Raw genomic sequence first — 14,566 nt, 5'->3', positions numbered from 1 at the left:
GTGTGCTCTAGGCCGGCTCGGTTCGGCTCGGACCTGTTCGAGTCCTCCTCTGTCGCGGATCGGGCTGATTAATCTGTCCCGGCACGGACCAACATGACGCGGGACATAAACCGGATCGGACAGTGCAGGACGAGGCCGTGAACGGAAGGACCGCCGCGTGCCACAGCGCGCGCTACCGTGCGCATGAATGAATGAGAGATGGACCGGAAAATACTGAGTCAGGTATGTGTGTGCGCGCGAGCGCGTTACATTGCGTCTGGTATTGCTGACACCGAGGGGACCAGACCTGTATTGGTTTGGGTTAATTTTCAGGTGTGAATCTGTGACAGTAGAGTCCAACGTGCACGTGCTGCCAACAACAGCCCAGATGTGCACCATGTTAAAACCCCCTATAATTTACACAACGTGCGTGGCTGGTTGGTGTTTATTCATATTAATAATAATATTAATGAGATTAATATTAATAACATTGATAATGGTGATAGTAATAATATTGGACATGATAAGAAGAACCAGATCAGAAATTAACAGAAGGATTTTCGAGGAGAAGCAGTTTACATGTGATTCTCCTCTCAGTGTCTCCTCATCGGTTCTGTTCAGAAAATCAAACGTGTTCCTAAATACAGCCTCGGGTTTCTGTTTTGGGTGGATGGAGGTCTGTGACACCAGAGACCTACATCTCTAGCCTGTCTGTGGTTCAGGTTTTATAAATCTGGATGTTCTGGTTAAATGTGAATGTTTCTGCATGAACCCAGACCTCCATGGTTCTCAGAGCTGAAAAGCTGAGTCTGAACAGAAACTGGGTTGTGGTGCTGGACCCACAGGTAGAGGATCTACTGAAACATTCCCTGTCAACATCAAATGATACTTTGTTCATAGAGCACCTAACCACAACACTAAAACAACTCAAAGAGATAAATTACATCAAGTATCTGAAACAGGTTTTACCTTCCGGACCTTGACTTGGTTTCACCTCCAACCAAACTGACAGGAAGGGTGGATCCATGTAAACAGAGACAGTGGATCAGTCTAAATGTAGCACACACACACACATGCAACACAATACCCCATCAACCAATCGACAAGGAAATAGGCTTAAGTCAGACACTGACAGTGAGGAGGGTCGCAGTCTGAGGTTTTATCTCATCCTCTCTGTTCTGCGTTAAATAATCAGAAAATGCTGATCCTCCATGTCCAAACTAGACCTTTAGGTTTTTCTGCTAAAGAACAGAAAATGTGCTTCAGAACACACAAGAAGCAGAGGCTTGAACAGGAGCATGAAGACTTGTCTAGATTATATGGACTCCTCTGTTGGCACCTTTATATTTTGCTCCACCACTGGATGTCAAACTGTTGGAGACTCAGGGTCTTATTCAGCCATGAGACTCGCACATAAAACTACGCAAAACACATTTTCATATTGAGGTTAATGGATGAAAAACATCTAAACTTTACTTAAATGCAATCCAGAGTCTGAGCCCTTCACGTTTTACTGAGTCCATGAACTTTACTCTGGCACCATAACTGACTGTAACTCACATTCTGGCTTATTTAGGGCTTTCATGGTCTTCATCAGTGAGTGGAACAAGCTCAATCTGAACCTCGAGGATGAGCAGGACCATGAAGGCCCATCCAGACTATGAGGCCATAACTCCTAAACTGGAATGAGAAAACAGAGCCAGGAATTAAGGCCCGGAGCAATAATGCAAAAGACCATCACTGAACCAGAATATGAGAGCAGAGCAGGTATAAGGACCAAAAAAAACAACAAATAGCAAATAAACCCCCGGCTGTTCTTTAAAACTTTTCTCTCTGCTGACAAAGAAGAGTCAGAACTAGAGAAAAGACCAGAAGTCGAATAAGCAGAACATGAAGAAGACAGGGAACCAGCAGCAGAATGAGAAAGTGTTTGCAGAGCGGTGAGTCAGAGCTGTGAGCTTCAGACCAGATCACCAGAACTCAGTCCTCCCACTCACCAACAGCTGGACTGTGACAGCTGAGACGGGAAATGAAAATATAGACCTTGCACTGCTGTTTCTGTTTTTTTACAGAAACACAAAAACAAAGTGATCTTTTTCATGTCTGTTCTGGTTTTATTACTAACGTGTGTCGTGCTTCTTCCACACTAATAACAGACACACATGATAATAACAAGTAAGTATATAGTGTTGTGTATGTGCACGAACACAGCACTGATATGAGGCATAAATTAGATGTGACTTAGTGTTATATGTGAGAGGAGGAGCAGCAGGAGGTGGAGGAGGTGAAACAGTCAGAACAGAGCCATATGGCCTACACCCCTGGGAGCCCTTAGCCAATCAGATTGCTCTGTCAGCATGAACTGCACACACATGGTTGAATATGAAAAACAAAACAGTAACTGAAAAACAAAATTCATTCTGAAACACTAAAATTTGAGCTTGAAGGTCAAGTATTGACCTTGAAACCAGGAAAAAATAACAATGTGCCTAAAAAATAAATTCATGTATGTAAATACATTTATTTTTAACTAGAAAACTGTTTCAGATCTTGTTTTTAGATCAGATTCACAGCTCTACACTGATTTGACTGACACCATTTTTCATGTACTGCGCACATATTATTATTATCGATACAGCACTTTTCAAGATGCTCATACTCAGAAGTGTAAAGACGGTGATATTGCTTATTGCAGAAATCATGAGCTGCTGAATCGTCCAACATCAGTGGGCTCAAGACTTTTGGTAAACAAACCAAACAGGACTGTGACTGATGGAGCTCCTCGCTCTGAGCCGCCTCAACCAAAACATTTACACCAAGCGCCCTGAAGACCGACAGCGTGCTGCACTCAGCACGGTCTAATTTTAGCTGCAGCGTGACGACAGTAAATCTCTGTGGACAACAGATTTACTTACCGAGTATGTTTCTGGTGCTGTGTACAAAAATCTTAGTTTAAACCATCGCTGTGAAGCCACACTGTCTGGTCTTCACACAGACAAAGCCTGCTTGAGGGTTCAGGCTAGGACCAGGCTTAGGCTAGAACCAAGTTCAGGTTAGAGCCAGGTTCATATGAGGGTTGATATGAGTCGGGCTTAGATCAGGAGGTAGGGGGCTCAGTGAGTGCCAGCATGTGCTTGAAGCAGAGTGTCTGAATGCCAAACACTTTGGAGTCACACTGAAGGAATAATCAATGTGTGACACGAGTGAATAACGGACAGAAGGCGCCGTCGCAGACTGAACAGCTGATTAATCATCAATTACTGATTAATCATCAATTACTGAGTCTAACTGGTGAATTAATGAATCAGTGGGATTAGTTATCGTTGTACTGATGACAATCACGTCTCACCTACCGCCACGCCACAGCCTCTGATGGAGCTGAGACACTGTATATTTGTCCACCTGTCTCCCTATCTGTCCACCTGTCAGAGCCGTGATTAGAAATGGGGGACTGTTGCACAGCAGCTCAACAGCCCTGAACTCGGAGTGGGCCTGTTGGTTTGACCTCTGACCTAGGAGCTGACTCTAGGCCTCCTGTTTATTATTATTAAAAAAACTCCACTGTCTCCCTTTTTCAGGTGGTTTGTGTGTGTGTGCTGCTGACTGGATGGGTTTCTCCTGCAGAGTTAACCTGCGAGACTTTGATACTGCTGTCGACTAACCTGACAGGTAGTGTTGTGTCTCTGTGTCTAACTTTTTTGATTCTCAAAGAAAAAAAACTAGTGAAAAGTGGTAATTTCTGCTCTTTGTTTTTCTTTCGATATGTCGCAACCTCAGCAAGGACACTGGCGTTACTAAACCAGACGCTGACGGTCAGTAACACCTCAGGTTGGTACAGCTAACTGTGCACTTTGGCCTTTGCTAAACTGAAACAGGAAGCACACAAGCTGCACCTGTGCAGTAGTTTCAGACTCAGTCTCACTGGGTAAAGTTACACCAGGGACAGATCTCAATTCCCTTAACTGCATCTATGTTTCCCTCACTTGCGTCTTTTCCTTGCATCTTAGTCCCGCCCATGTAAGATGCAGGGAGAGAGGACAGGCAGCCTCCTCGCTCCTCAGAGCAGAAATAAGAGCTCTGGGAAGTCCTTCATCATAGTGGACTGGGACCAACCTCCGGGTCAAGTGATGATCCAGGATTGAGGAACAATCAGTTAAGAGAATTGGGAAGTTCCCATGGACTACAAGATCAAGGGTCCCTCTGAATTACCTCATACTGCTTTAGGTTATTCTGGACTAGCCAAGACCAGCTGTAAATGTCGTGGACTACCCCGGTATATGTTGGACCTTACTGGACTACACAGCAGTGCCCAGTAACTTGAATCAGCAGTAACTTGACCTAAACAGGGACAGCGTAGGTTAGTGTTGTCCAGTCAGGGTAGACACATGTATGCTCCATTCCCTCCTCAGAAAACCACAAGTCAGACTTTAGATTTAACTGAAAATATAGGTTTTGCTTTTTCACTGAAAACAGATGTTCATACTGTTTGAAATCAGGGCTTTTTGCTCCAGGGAGATTACCTGTCATCAGGCAGGACATATATTTGGCACGTCTAGTCCATGTGTCTGTCTGTTTGTTTGCAGGTCTGTACTGCGACCTGTCTGTGGATGGTATCGGAACCTGCTGGCCTCGCAGCGCAGCAGGAGAGCTGATCTCCAGACCCTGTCCTGAACAGTTCAATGGCATCCACTACAATACCAGCAGTAAGAATCTGTCGTTCACCTGTGTGGGCACTGAGCTGGGTCTGGCTTTTAGCTGGAAAGGTCTTGTTAAGCAAATGAGTCGACATTGTCGCTGGAGTCAGAGCAAATGAAGGAGCTGGTCACTTAGGTGTGGCCACAACTGGTACTCAGGTGTTCCTCATCAACTGATCATCACCTCTGCTCTAATTAACCTGGTCCCAGATTAACCCTTTCCACCCCAGGGTCCAGGTACTGGGACCAGTCTGGATTCGGTATTAACATGTGTCTCCACAGGTAGTACTGCATTTGTACTGCATCAGATTTAGAACCGTTAGAACAGGTTCAGCAGCATCAGCATCTCTGCCTCTTCAGCATCAGGCTGTTTTCACTCTGTATTTTACAGTTTGGAGCAGGTGAGGTTTCTCAGATATCACTCTCACCTGGTGATGGACACATGGAGACTTGTTGTGTTTCTAAATTCTCCCACATATCACTGATCCACAGTCCTGGTTGTTCAGTCCACCAGCTTTTACGGACAGAGTTTGACTTCTTCAGGCAGAAATCCAAAAACCCTCTGCCCAGTGAAAGCCACCCGGGGCATCCACCTTTGGGTTATGAAACTCCCTGCTGATATTAGCTCCATGCTTCTCTGTGGGAGCCCAGACATGGCATTTTCTACATTTTTTAAACAATCTGGTCCAGGGGAGAGAGCTGACTGAACTGATGCAGCACAGTGATTTACATCAAGGAAGATCCAGTAATTTGAATAAGTGTAGACACACTCCATTATCAGGACATTGTGCTTTCATGAACAGGACGGTCTATGACTCATTTCTCAGCTGTTTGTAGGAGTCTGTGAAACATTTCTTCATCCTGTGATGGTGGACTGGGCCACAGTCTGTTGGACTTCATACAACAGGATTCATCCCTCCCCAGCCCTCAGCCAACCAGCAGCCTCCAGTCACGTGTCAGACCTTCACACCTTGTGCAAACAGTCTGCAAAGACAGCAGAGGATTTACTGACTTTTGTTTCCCGCCAGCTGGATAGATTACATTTATTCCCACTGTGTGTGTGGGCGGCAATAAATATCCTGTTCAATTAGAGGGTTAGTTGTTGATCTGCATGAATCATCCATGTGTGTGTTTATGTGTGAGTGAACCAGTTGAATACCATAGTAGTTAGGACCTTTCTGCAGTGTGTGTATGGTCCTCACACCTTCCAAGGCCTGTTTGAGTGTTCAGGTTGGAAGCAGATTAAGGTTCGGGTCAGGGTTGAGATGTTCGGGTCAGGGTTAGGGGCTGGGGGGTTTGTTATGTCAGTAAGAGTTCTCCTAAAGATAGAAAAAGACAGCTTCTGTGTTACAGGTGGAGCTGATGCCTCATGACACCTTCATCACCATCATCATTTTCATCATCATCATCATCACCATCATCATCTTCATCACCATCATGACTGAGCAAACCTAAAGCCAGCTGGAGGGAAAGTCCTGTTTCCCTGGTTACGGTCTGGTTGTGCCACAGGTGACTGATCAATGAGCAGAGATATGAATCAGTTTAAACTGAATTTTTTTCTTTGCAGCATGAAATTCACTCGGTTTCAGAGTTGAGGATGGGGTCACAAACTGTTTTTATCCAAGTGATCAGAAAATAGACAGAGAAAATGTTATTTAAATTCAATTAACTTATAATTAAAGTGAAAGAGAATGAGACAAAATACTGTCAGTTGTCATATGCTGAGCTGAAAGTAAAAGTTTGTAGCTTGGACAGAGATGAGGCCTGTCTAGCATCATCAGGAGACTATTCCAGGTTTTAGCTCCATAGAAATGAAACACTAATTCTCCCTGTTTAGTCCTGACTCTGGGCACGAGCAGAAGGCCTGTCCCTGATGGTCTCAGAGTTCGAGATGGTTCATATGGCACCAACATGTCAGAGATGTACTGTGGTGCTGAGCCATGAAGAGACTTATACACAAGCAAGGCTGTTTTAAAGTCTATTCTCTGAGAGACAGGAAGCCAGTGCAGAGATCTGAGAACAGGAGTAATGTGGTTGTACTTCCTGGTTCTAGTCAGGACCCGAGCAGCAGCGTTCTGAATGTAACTCACCTACTAATGATTAATTGCATTTGCATTTCTGGATTCCATTTAATATTTTTAATGTTTAGCTGCCTTCCACTGACTTAGTAACTTAATTAAAAATACAGATTTTGTAAGATAGTAATTATTCTCCCTTTGTGTCTTCAGACCGGGTGTACAGGGAGTGTCAGTTTAACGGCAGTTGGGCTCCTCGAGGAAACTACAGTCAGTGCACCGAGATCATCGTCCTGGTGAGCCTCCTCAATACTGTGATCAGTACTCTCTGATCAGCCACGAACCACTTCACTATAGTTTTTACTGTCCTGCATGAGAAATCTGGGGCGGCACAATAGTGGGTCTTCTCCCAGCAGCAGGTTGTGGGCCTTTTCTCTGACCCGGGTCCTGTCTGTGTAGAGTCTGCATGTTGTCCCCTTTGTGCCCTACTACTGTTATATAGCTAACCCTAACTAGCCCTGACCCTGACCCATCTATGTCCAGAACTCCAGCGGGTACTGAGCAGTGTGTTGTCTGGTGGATTTGAGTGTCAAACACAACAACCAGCTAGGACAACTTTGTCTCACTTAAACACAGGCTAGCCAATCAGAGACAAGCAATAGGGTGTCTTTGTGAACAATAAAGTCCAGAGAGATCAGTGAGAACCATGTGGACCCACAGAGTGGGTGTCACACTGTGTTACTGTGTGTGTCCATATGTTGTATCATGAAACTCAGTTAGTGCATCACTCCCGCTGTTTCCCATCTGCTCTGATTGGATCAGTGCTGGCCAATCAAAGGACTACAAACACTAAGAGCATGTGTAAGAGGTGCAAGTGTGTGTGTGTTTGCAGGATGAAAGATCACTTGAATAAAATTAGGGTTTGGGTCAGGACAGACACTGAGGATCTGTTTGTGTTTGCATGTTTTGGCATCAAAACAAAAATAACAGCTATCATCACAGCAACAGAACACACACACACACATAAATGTGCAGATACAACCACACACATACACACACACACTGAAGCCTTGAAACCTTAACACTGAAATATTTGAAAGTTGTTTTAATAAAACAAATAAAAATGACCCTGTGATGGACTGGTGACCTGTCCATCGCAGGGTGGACCCCTGCCTTTCACCCAAAGAGAGCTGGGATAGGCTGCAACAGATTCCTGGGACCCTGGTTAGGACTAAGGCGGTATGGATGATGGATGGATGAAATAAAAATTCTGAATCCCAATTGTGAATATGTCCATGCGGATTATTAGTCTGATCTTCTCAGCAGTTCCAGCAAAGCATGGATTGTTCCAATTATTCATACAAAAAAAAACAAGTTCTTTCTTTGTATGAACTTTTTCACATTTTTATATGTTAAAATAAAAAGCATTTTCGATTTCATCAAAAATTTTCAATTTTAATGTAAAACTAAATATAAACAAAGTAACTGCTGTGTTTCCTGTGTATTTGCAGAGGAAGAGTAAAGTTCATTATCAAGTTGCTGTCATCATCAACTACCTGGGTCACTGTATCTCTCTGGGAGCTCTGCTTCTTGCCTTCACTCTATTCATGAGACTCAGGTAATACACCTGTCTGGTTACCTATCATTCTGAATCAAGACTGAAAATTCTACACTGTAATGAGATTTCTACGCTTATACCTTTAAAGGGTTCTGTGAGGGCTCAGACTGAATTTGGGGTTCAGGTTAGAGTCAGGACTTTGTTAGGGTTGGACATTTACTTGTGATGGTTCAGGTTAGGTTCAGGAGGTGCGTTATGTCAAAGACAGAAATCCAAATGTGTGTGTTATCAGGAGTATTCGGTGTCTGAGGAACATCATCCACTGGAATCTCATCTCAGCATTTATCCTGAGGAATGCCACCTGGTTCATCGTCCAGTTAACCATGAATCCTGCTGTTACTGAGAGCAACCAGGTAATGGCCACCTGCCCCTGACAACAGTCACCATGAGACAAGGTGATGATCTGCACTAATGAGATGGTAAAATTAAAAAAAAATAACACAGCAGTGACCTGCAGACTGAACATCATGTGACTCTTTAAGTCATGACATCACAGTGACCTTACACACCTCCTCTCCTTCTCAGGTGTGGTGCAGGTTGGTGACAGCAGCCTATAATTATTTCCATGTCACAAATTTCTTCTGGATGTTCGGTGAAGGTTGTTATCTCCACACAGCCGTGGTTCTCACCTACTCCACCGATAAACTCAGGAAGTGGATGTTCATCTGCATTGGCTGGGGTCAGTCCACCTGTATGTCTAAAAATCACCTGTCTGTCTATAACCTCACCTGTGTATTTACAACATCATCTGTGCCACTACTCCATGAGTTGCGACCTTATCCTGGTGGAGTGGTTTGACTGCCCAAATGATCCTGGGAGCTATGTTGCCCAGGTCTTTATGCCCCTGGTAGGGTCACCCAAAGCAAATTGGTCACAGGTAATAGGCCAGAAAAAGTGCAGCTCTAAAAGATCCCATTATCAATGGAAATAGATCACAAGGCACACGACCCTGCCCGGGATAGGGTTACCGGGGCTCCCACTTCAGACAGAGCTTTTCATACATCCTGAGGAGGGCTAGGGTCATTGAGTCCAAATGGACAATGCCAAAACGGCCAAACGAGCCATAACGTCATTGATGGCTGTTGCGGTGGCATTTCTCGAACCTGGTGGTGGACACCAGAAGTAAAAGATGCCATCAAGCTGAAGAAAGTCCTAAAGAGCTTGGACTCCTGAGGCAGCTGACTGGTATCGGTAGGCCAAGTGGTATGCAGCATGGGTGTTTGCAGAAGCAAAAACCCAGGTGTGGTAGTAGTTCTATGAGGTCACGGAGCAGGTCTTTCATTCGGCCTCGAGGAGATTCCATGTGTGTTCCAACTATAGGGGTATCACACTCCTCAGCCGGAGTGTGATACTGGACAGAAAAATTTAGGAGTATGGGGTCCAAGGCCTGCTGCTGCAGACTGCCCAGTCCCTGTAAAAGCAGAGTGATAGTCTGGTTTGCATTTCCAGTGGTAAGTTGGACTCATTTCCAGTACATGTTGGACTCCAGGGCTGCCCTTTTTGAGGTGCAGTCAGTGATCCAGGTTGGTGGCCATTGATCTCATCTCTGTCGTAGTTCTGTTGGCTTCATCGGGCCAGGACCTGCAGTGTGCATTGGGGTGGTTCGCATCCAAATGTGAAACAGCTGGGATAAAAATTAGCACCTCCAAGTCCGAGGCCATGCTTTTCAGTCGGAAAAGGGTGGATTGTCCCTTCTGGGTTGGGGGAGAGTTCCTGCCACAAGTGAAGGAGCTTAAGAGGGGCTCAGCATAGAGCCGCTCCTCCTCCACATCGAGAAGAGGAGCCAGTTGAGGTGGTTCAGGCGTCTGTCTGGGATGTCCCCTGGGTGCTTCCCTGGGAAGGTGTTCCAGGCATGTCCCAGAAGAAGGAGACCTCTGGGAAGACCCAGTACATATGTCTTGGGTGGACTGGGAACGCCTCAGTGTCTGCCCAGAAGAGCTAGTGGAGGTGTCTTTGCTTAGACTGCTGCCCCCATGATTCAGCCCCAGATAAGTGGAAGAGAACAGACGAATGGATGGATGGGTGGACCTGTGTATTTACAACCTCCCATGTCTGTCTGTTTACAGGTATTCCTTTCCCCATCATAGTGGCCTGGGCTTTTGGGAAACTTTACTATGACAATGAGAAGTGAGTGAGTCTGTTGTTGTCTTTAAGAGATTAATCTGTGTGGAAGTGACAGATGAGGAGAGACAGTCTGATTGGTGGGTGTCTTCTGACTGACAGGTGCTGGTTTGGAAAGAGGGCAGGAGTCTATACAGACTACATCTACCAGGGCCCTATGATCCTGGTCCTGTTGGTAAGAGAGACTGCCTTAAAGTTTGAGCTTGTCCTGGTCCTGCTCCCACGCTCAGTAGACCTTTTCATAACGAAGCACAATGATGACTTTCATCACAGTTTGTAAAACACAGTGGAAAAGCAAAACAGCAGAAACCAGTTCAGTCCTGCATGTCCCCACAAGGTTTAAGTTATTTTTGTAATGTAATCTATTCTAAAACATAAAATCAGAATCTCCTCACATCTTTAAAATAAAATAAACCAACTTACTTATCGGCTGCTTAAAAACGCCAGGTTCACACAGAGATGCCCCCTGATTGGCCGTTCTGTGTTCGTTATATTCACTGACATGTAGTGCAGGCTTTTTCCAATCATTAATGTATAATAACTTGTTAAAGACCACTGTCATGTGAATGTTCTATTTTTGTTGATCATGAGGTTATAAGACATTAAAACAAAAATCACACATCAACACTCTTTATAAACTCTCTTTAGATTAACTTTGTCTTCTTGTTCAACATCGTCCGGATCCTGATGACCAAACTGAGGGCCTCTACCACCTCAGAGACCATCCAGTACAGGTACGAGCATCCACACAGGGAAGGAAACCTGGATTATAAATTAACACATAACCCAACAGTGGGTACACATTCTACAAGTAGTGAATGGTACATCATATTACAAACCAATAAACCAGAACATTGCCACAACAGCATCCATGCCCTCCAGTCTTTTAATTTCTATCAAACTAGTTTATTTTATTTATGCATTGATTCCAACCAAAAGGGAACGAGAAACCTGACTCTCTAGAAACCAGGGAAATATTTCCAAGACAGTCTTCACCAACTTTCTCTGCCACTAAAGTAAAAAAAAAAACAAAAAAAAACTATTTGTCTCCAGTTGAGGTCGATCATTTTCAAGTAGCAACCAAACAACATTTTAAACCTCAAACAAATGTCATTGTAAAATACTAAAAAACTAAAACACTGATCAAAACGAATGCCACAAAAGTAACCACAATAACCAGTGAAAATGGTCAAACAAAAAGAAACCTGCATGATGGTCCTGATACCTAAACCACTTCAAATGATCCTTTAGCTTCAACAAACAACTGTGGTCAGACTAAAATGAGAAAAACTTAAAACAGTCATTGTCGGAATTGGTTTTGTTTTTACCCAAACAGTAACTATGAGTTATGTCCTATTTATGTGGCACATTACACACAGTACTTTAACCAACTTAACTGTTTTTGTAAATAATCTACAATAGGGGAATTATTCTCAATGTCCATATGTAAAGCATATAGTAGTCAGTTCCAACACTGCGAGACAGGAGAAAGGTTTGCAGACACAGTCAATATCTGAAGATTCAAATTCTAAGGTCATACAGGAATATATACCCCTCCTCAAGTGGTATGACAGAAAGTTGCAATGGTCTCTCAAGTCCTCATCTACAGTGGTTATAGAAAAGCATCACCCTCTTCAAAACTTTCCCATTTTGTTGCTTCATAGCCTGGAATGAAATAATGAAAAACTGAATTTTCCAGGCTTATTTACTCAGTGCAACTCACAACACACAGAAGTGAAAGAAAAACAGAAAGTTTTAAAAAATATATAAAAAATTAAAAAAAAACAATGCTAACTTTCAGTGTAAATGCCATATTCATAGCAGATGTGTACAAGTCCAAGAAATCCAAAACAGCCTCCACAACCAATCATGGGAGGACCAGTGTTTTGATAGCTGTCTGCCACCAAAGGTTTACAATTTGGGATGACTTGTGTGAGCAGAAATCTACTCCCAGAGCGGGGAATGGTTCTCGCCTTTTGTTTTTGTGCTCACGTTCACATGAAAATGTGCAGGAAAACCTTTATTTTGTTTGTGGTGTTTCTTTGCATGTGACCCGATTAGGACACCATGAACCTTGAAACAGAACCGGGCTCAGTTTGTACAGTTTTTAGTCTTTCTCCCCAAATTAAAACACTTAAGAGTTTTACTGTGAGTTGTACTTTTCCCTCTGTAATTAAAATGATGTGCTTTCACTGTTGGGGTTTGTTGTTTGTAGGAAGGCGGTGAAGGCAACTCTGGTGCTGCTGCCTCTGTTAGGAATCACCTACATGTTGTTCTTTGTGAATCCTGGAGGAGAAGATGAGGTTGCACAGATCGTCTTCATCTACTTCAACTCCATACTCGAGTCCTTCCAGGTTCAGCTTCACTTTAATGTTCATATCCCTGGGTTGTTTCAGTGATTACACAGCCGATCACTGTCAGAACAGACCGTCAGTTAGTATTGGTTTGTTTTTACAGCAAGTATGTAAGCACGACATTGACCTTTACACTCAATGGCCTAAAACTGAACAGTCACTGAGTACGAGAGACCATATGACATGAATAGTATACCTTATTAGCTCTGTTAGTAGCTAACTCTGACCCTCTGTCTCTACAGGGATTTTTTGTCTCAGTTTTCTACTGTTTTCTCAACAGTGAGGTATGTTATTTTCTTGATATTGAGCAGTCTGTGGTGTTACTCAGGGCTCTTTACTTGGCTTTATGTGTTCATTTTCAATAATCAGCAACATATTTTGACATTTATATAAACAGACTATTTATTTGTATGCTTACCTGTGTGTCTGTTTGCAGGTGCGCTCTGCAGCTAGGAAACGTTGGATTCGCTGGCAGGACCGTCACTCCATCCGGAGCCGAGCAGTGCGTGCTACATCACTGCCCACCTCCCCAAGCAGAGTATCCTTCCACAGCATCAAACAGTCCTCCAACCTCTGACCTTGGACTTCTTAGAGACCGCGTCTGCTGGACGTGAACTCATTTAATCACAATCTGTGACGAAATTACACTCAGTCGTTGTTGCAGCCAGTGGAGCAGAGCAGAATGGCCAATCACAGTGTGGGACAGAGATTTTGGAGCCAATCACATTGAAAAGTAACAGTCAGGACTCTGGCTGTCTGGCTCCACCTCCACCAATCAGCTGCTTCCCCAGGGTCAGCTGTCCTGTCAGACAGCTGTTCTGTAATTAATGTTAGTTTATTTATCAGTAAATGTGTTATTGAGTTGCTACAACTGTCCATATTGTAATACGGTAATCTACTTTCAAAGTTACTTTCAAATGCCTCTTTACCAGACACGATGAACTTAAGTTCACCATCAGCCCGTCATCACTCTCAACTATTCATCTTTTAATAAGAAAATGTCTAAAATCTAAAACAAGCATAACCTCTTGCTTTGTTGCATGAGGTACAGGAGATAAAAGGTCTTGCTTATATGGTTCAAAATCCAAATAATCTACTTTGGGCAAACCTTTGCTTTGCTATCAAAGAGCTATCCATAAAAGCAAATTGCTAATATAAACATGCTAAATTCTTAGGGTTCATTGTAAAGAACAGATTTTAAATCATCAGAAAGTTGAGCAGCCACCAAGGCAAAAATAAAAATGTGATTAGTTTTTGTTAGGACATACAGTGGGTACGGAAAGTATTCAGACCCCTTTAAATTTTTCACTCTTTGTGTCATTGCAGCCATTTGCCAAAATCAAAAAAGTTCATTTTATTTCTCATTAATGTACACTCAGCACCCCATCTTGACAGAAAAAAACAGAAATGTAGAAATTTTTGCTAATTTATTAAAAAAGAAAAACTGAAGGGGTGTGAATACTTTCTGTACCCACTGTATTTTCAAGAGAAAAAAAACTCCAGTAGTGGACATGGACATCACAGGGTACTATTACAAAACACTAGAAGAAACTCTAGAATTACCTATAACAAATGATCAAATATTTGGATATATGAAAAAATTCAAAATTTCTGAATTCTAAAGAAATGCAAACAGGACCTTCATGAATTACAACTACGTTTGATAATATCAAACATTCTAGGAGTGGTATAATAAATGTTCTGAGAAAAAAAAAAAAAGATTATACCAAATTCACCAGATTCATTCATCATAATTTTATACATTAAAAATAAAATTCTGATGGC

The 14,566-nt window shown here is 43.1% G+C and overlaps 1 protein-coding gene and 1 long non-coding RNA gene across 5 annotated transcripts; one reads left to right on the top strand and one right to left on the bottom strand.

Annotated features, from left to right (window-relative positions):
• Positions 1–98: 98 nt before the first annotated feature.
• crhr1 (corticotropin releasing hormone receptor 1) lies at positions 99–14,005 on the top strand. 4 transcript variants are annotated; one of them, XM_026324258.2, is made up of 14 exons: positions 99–222; positions 3,558–3,648; positions 3,757–3,807; positions 4,563–4,682; positions 6,902–6,984; positions 8,200–8,306; positions 8,539–8,659; positions 8,832–8,985; positions 10,373–10,433; positions 10,530–10,602; positions 11,076–11,161; positions 12,643–12,781; positions 13,024–13,065; positions 13,218–14,005. In XM_026324258.2, exons 1-14 carry the CDS (start codon positions 199–201, stop codon positions 13,356–13,358), a joined length of 1,293 nt encoding a protein of 430 aa, XP_026180043.1. In that variant the 5' UTR covers positions 99–198; the 3' UTR covers positions 13,359–14,005. The 4 variants fall into 4 exon arrangements, with proteins under 4 accessions (XP_026180043.1, XP_026180044.1, XP_026180045.1 ...); XM_026324259.2 differs by lacking the exon at positions 4,563–4,682; XM_026324260.1 differs by lacking the exons at positions 99–222; positions 3,558–3,648; positions 3,757–3,807 and adding an exon at positions 6,027–6,182 and having other exon boundaries at positions 4,567–4,682.
• On the bottom strand, positions 11,933–13,329 carry LOC113140460 (uncharacterized). Its single transcript, XR_003296646.2, has 3 exons — positions 13,200–13,329; positions 12,695–12,841; positions 11,933–12,092 (listed from the first exon to the last, which is right to left on the bottom strand). It is a non-coding gene; the product is annotated as an uncharacterized LOC113140460 (long non-coding RNA).
• Positions 14,006–14,566: the final 561 nt, after the last annotated feature.

This window comes from Mastacembelus armatus, chromosome 8 (assembly GCF_900324485.2).
Source record: "Mastacembelus armatus chromosome 8, fMasArm1.2, whole genome shotgun sequence".
NCBI lineage: Eukaryota > Metazoa > Chordata > Actinopteri > Synbranchiformes > Mastacembelidae > Mastacembelus > Mastacembelus armatus.
This window is presented reverse-complemented; position numbering and strand designations above follow the sequence as displayed.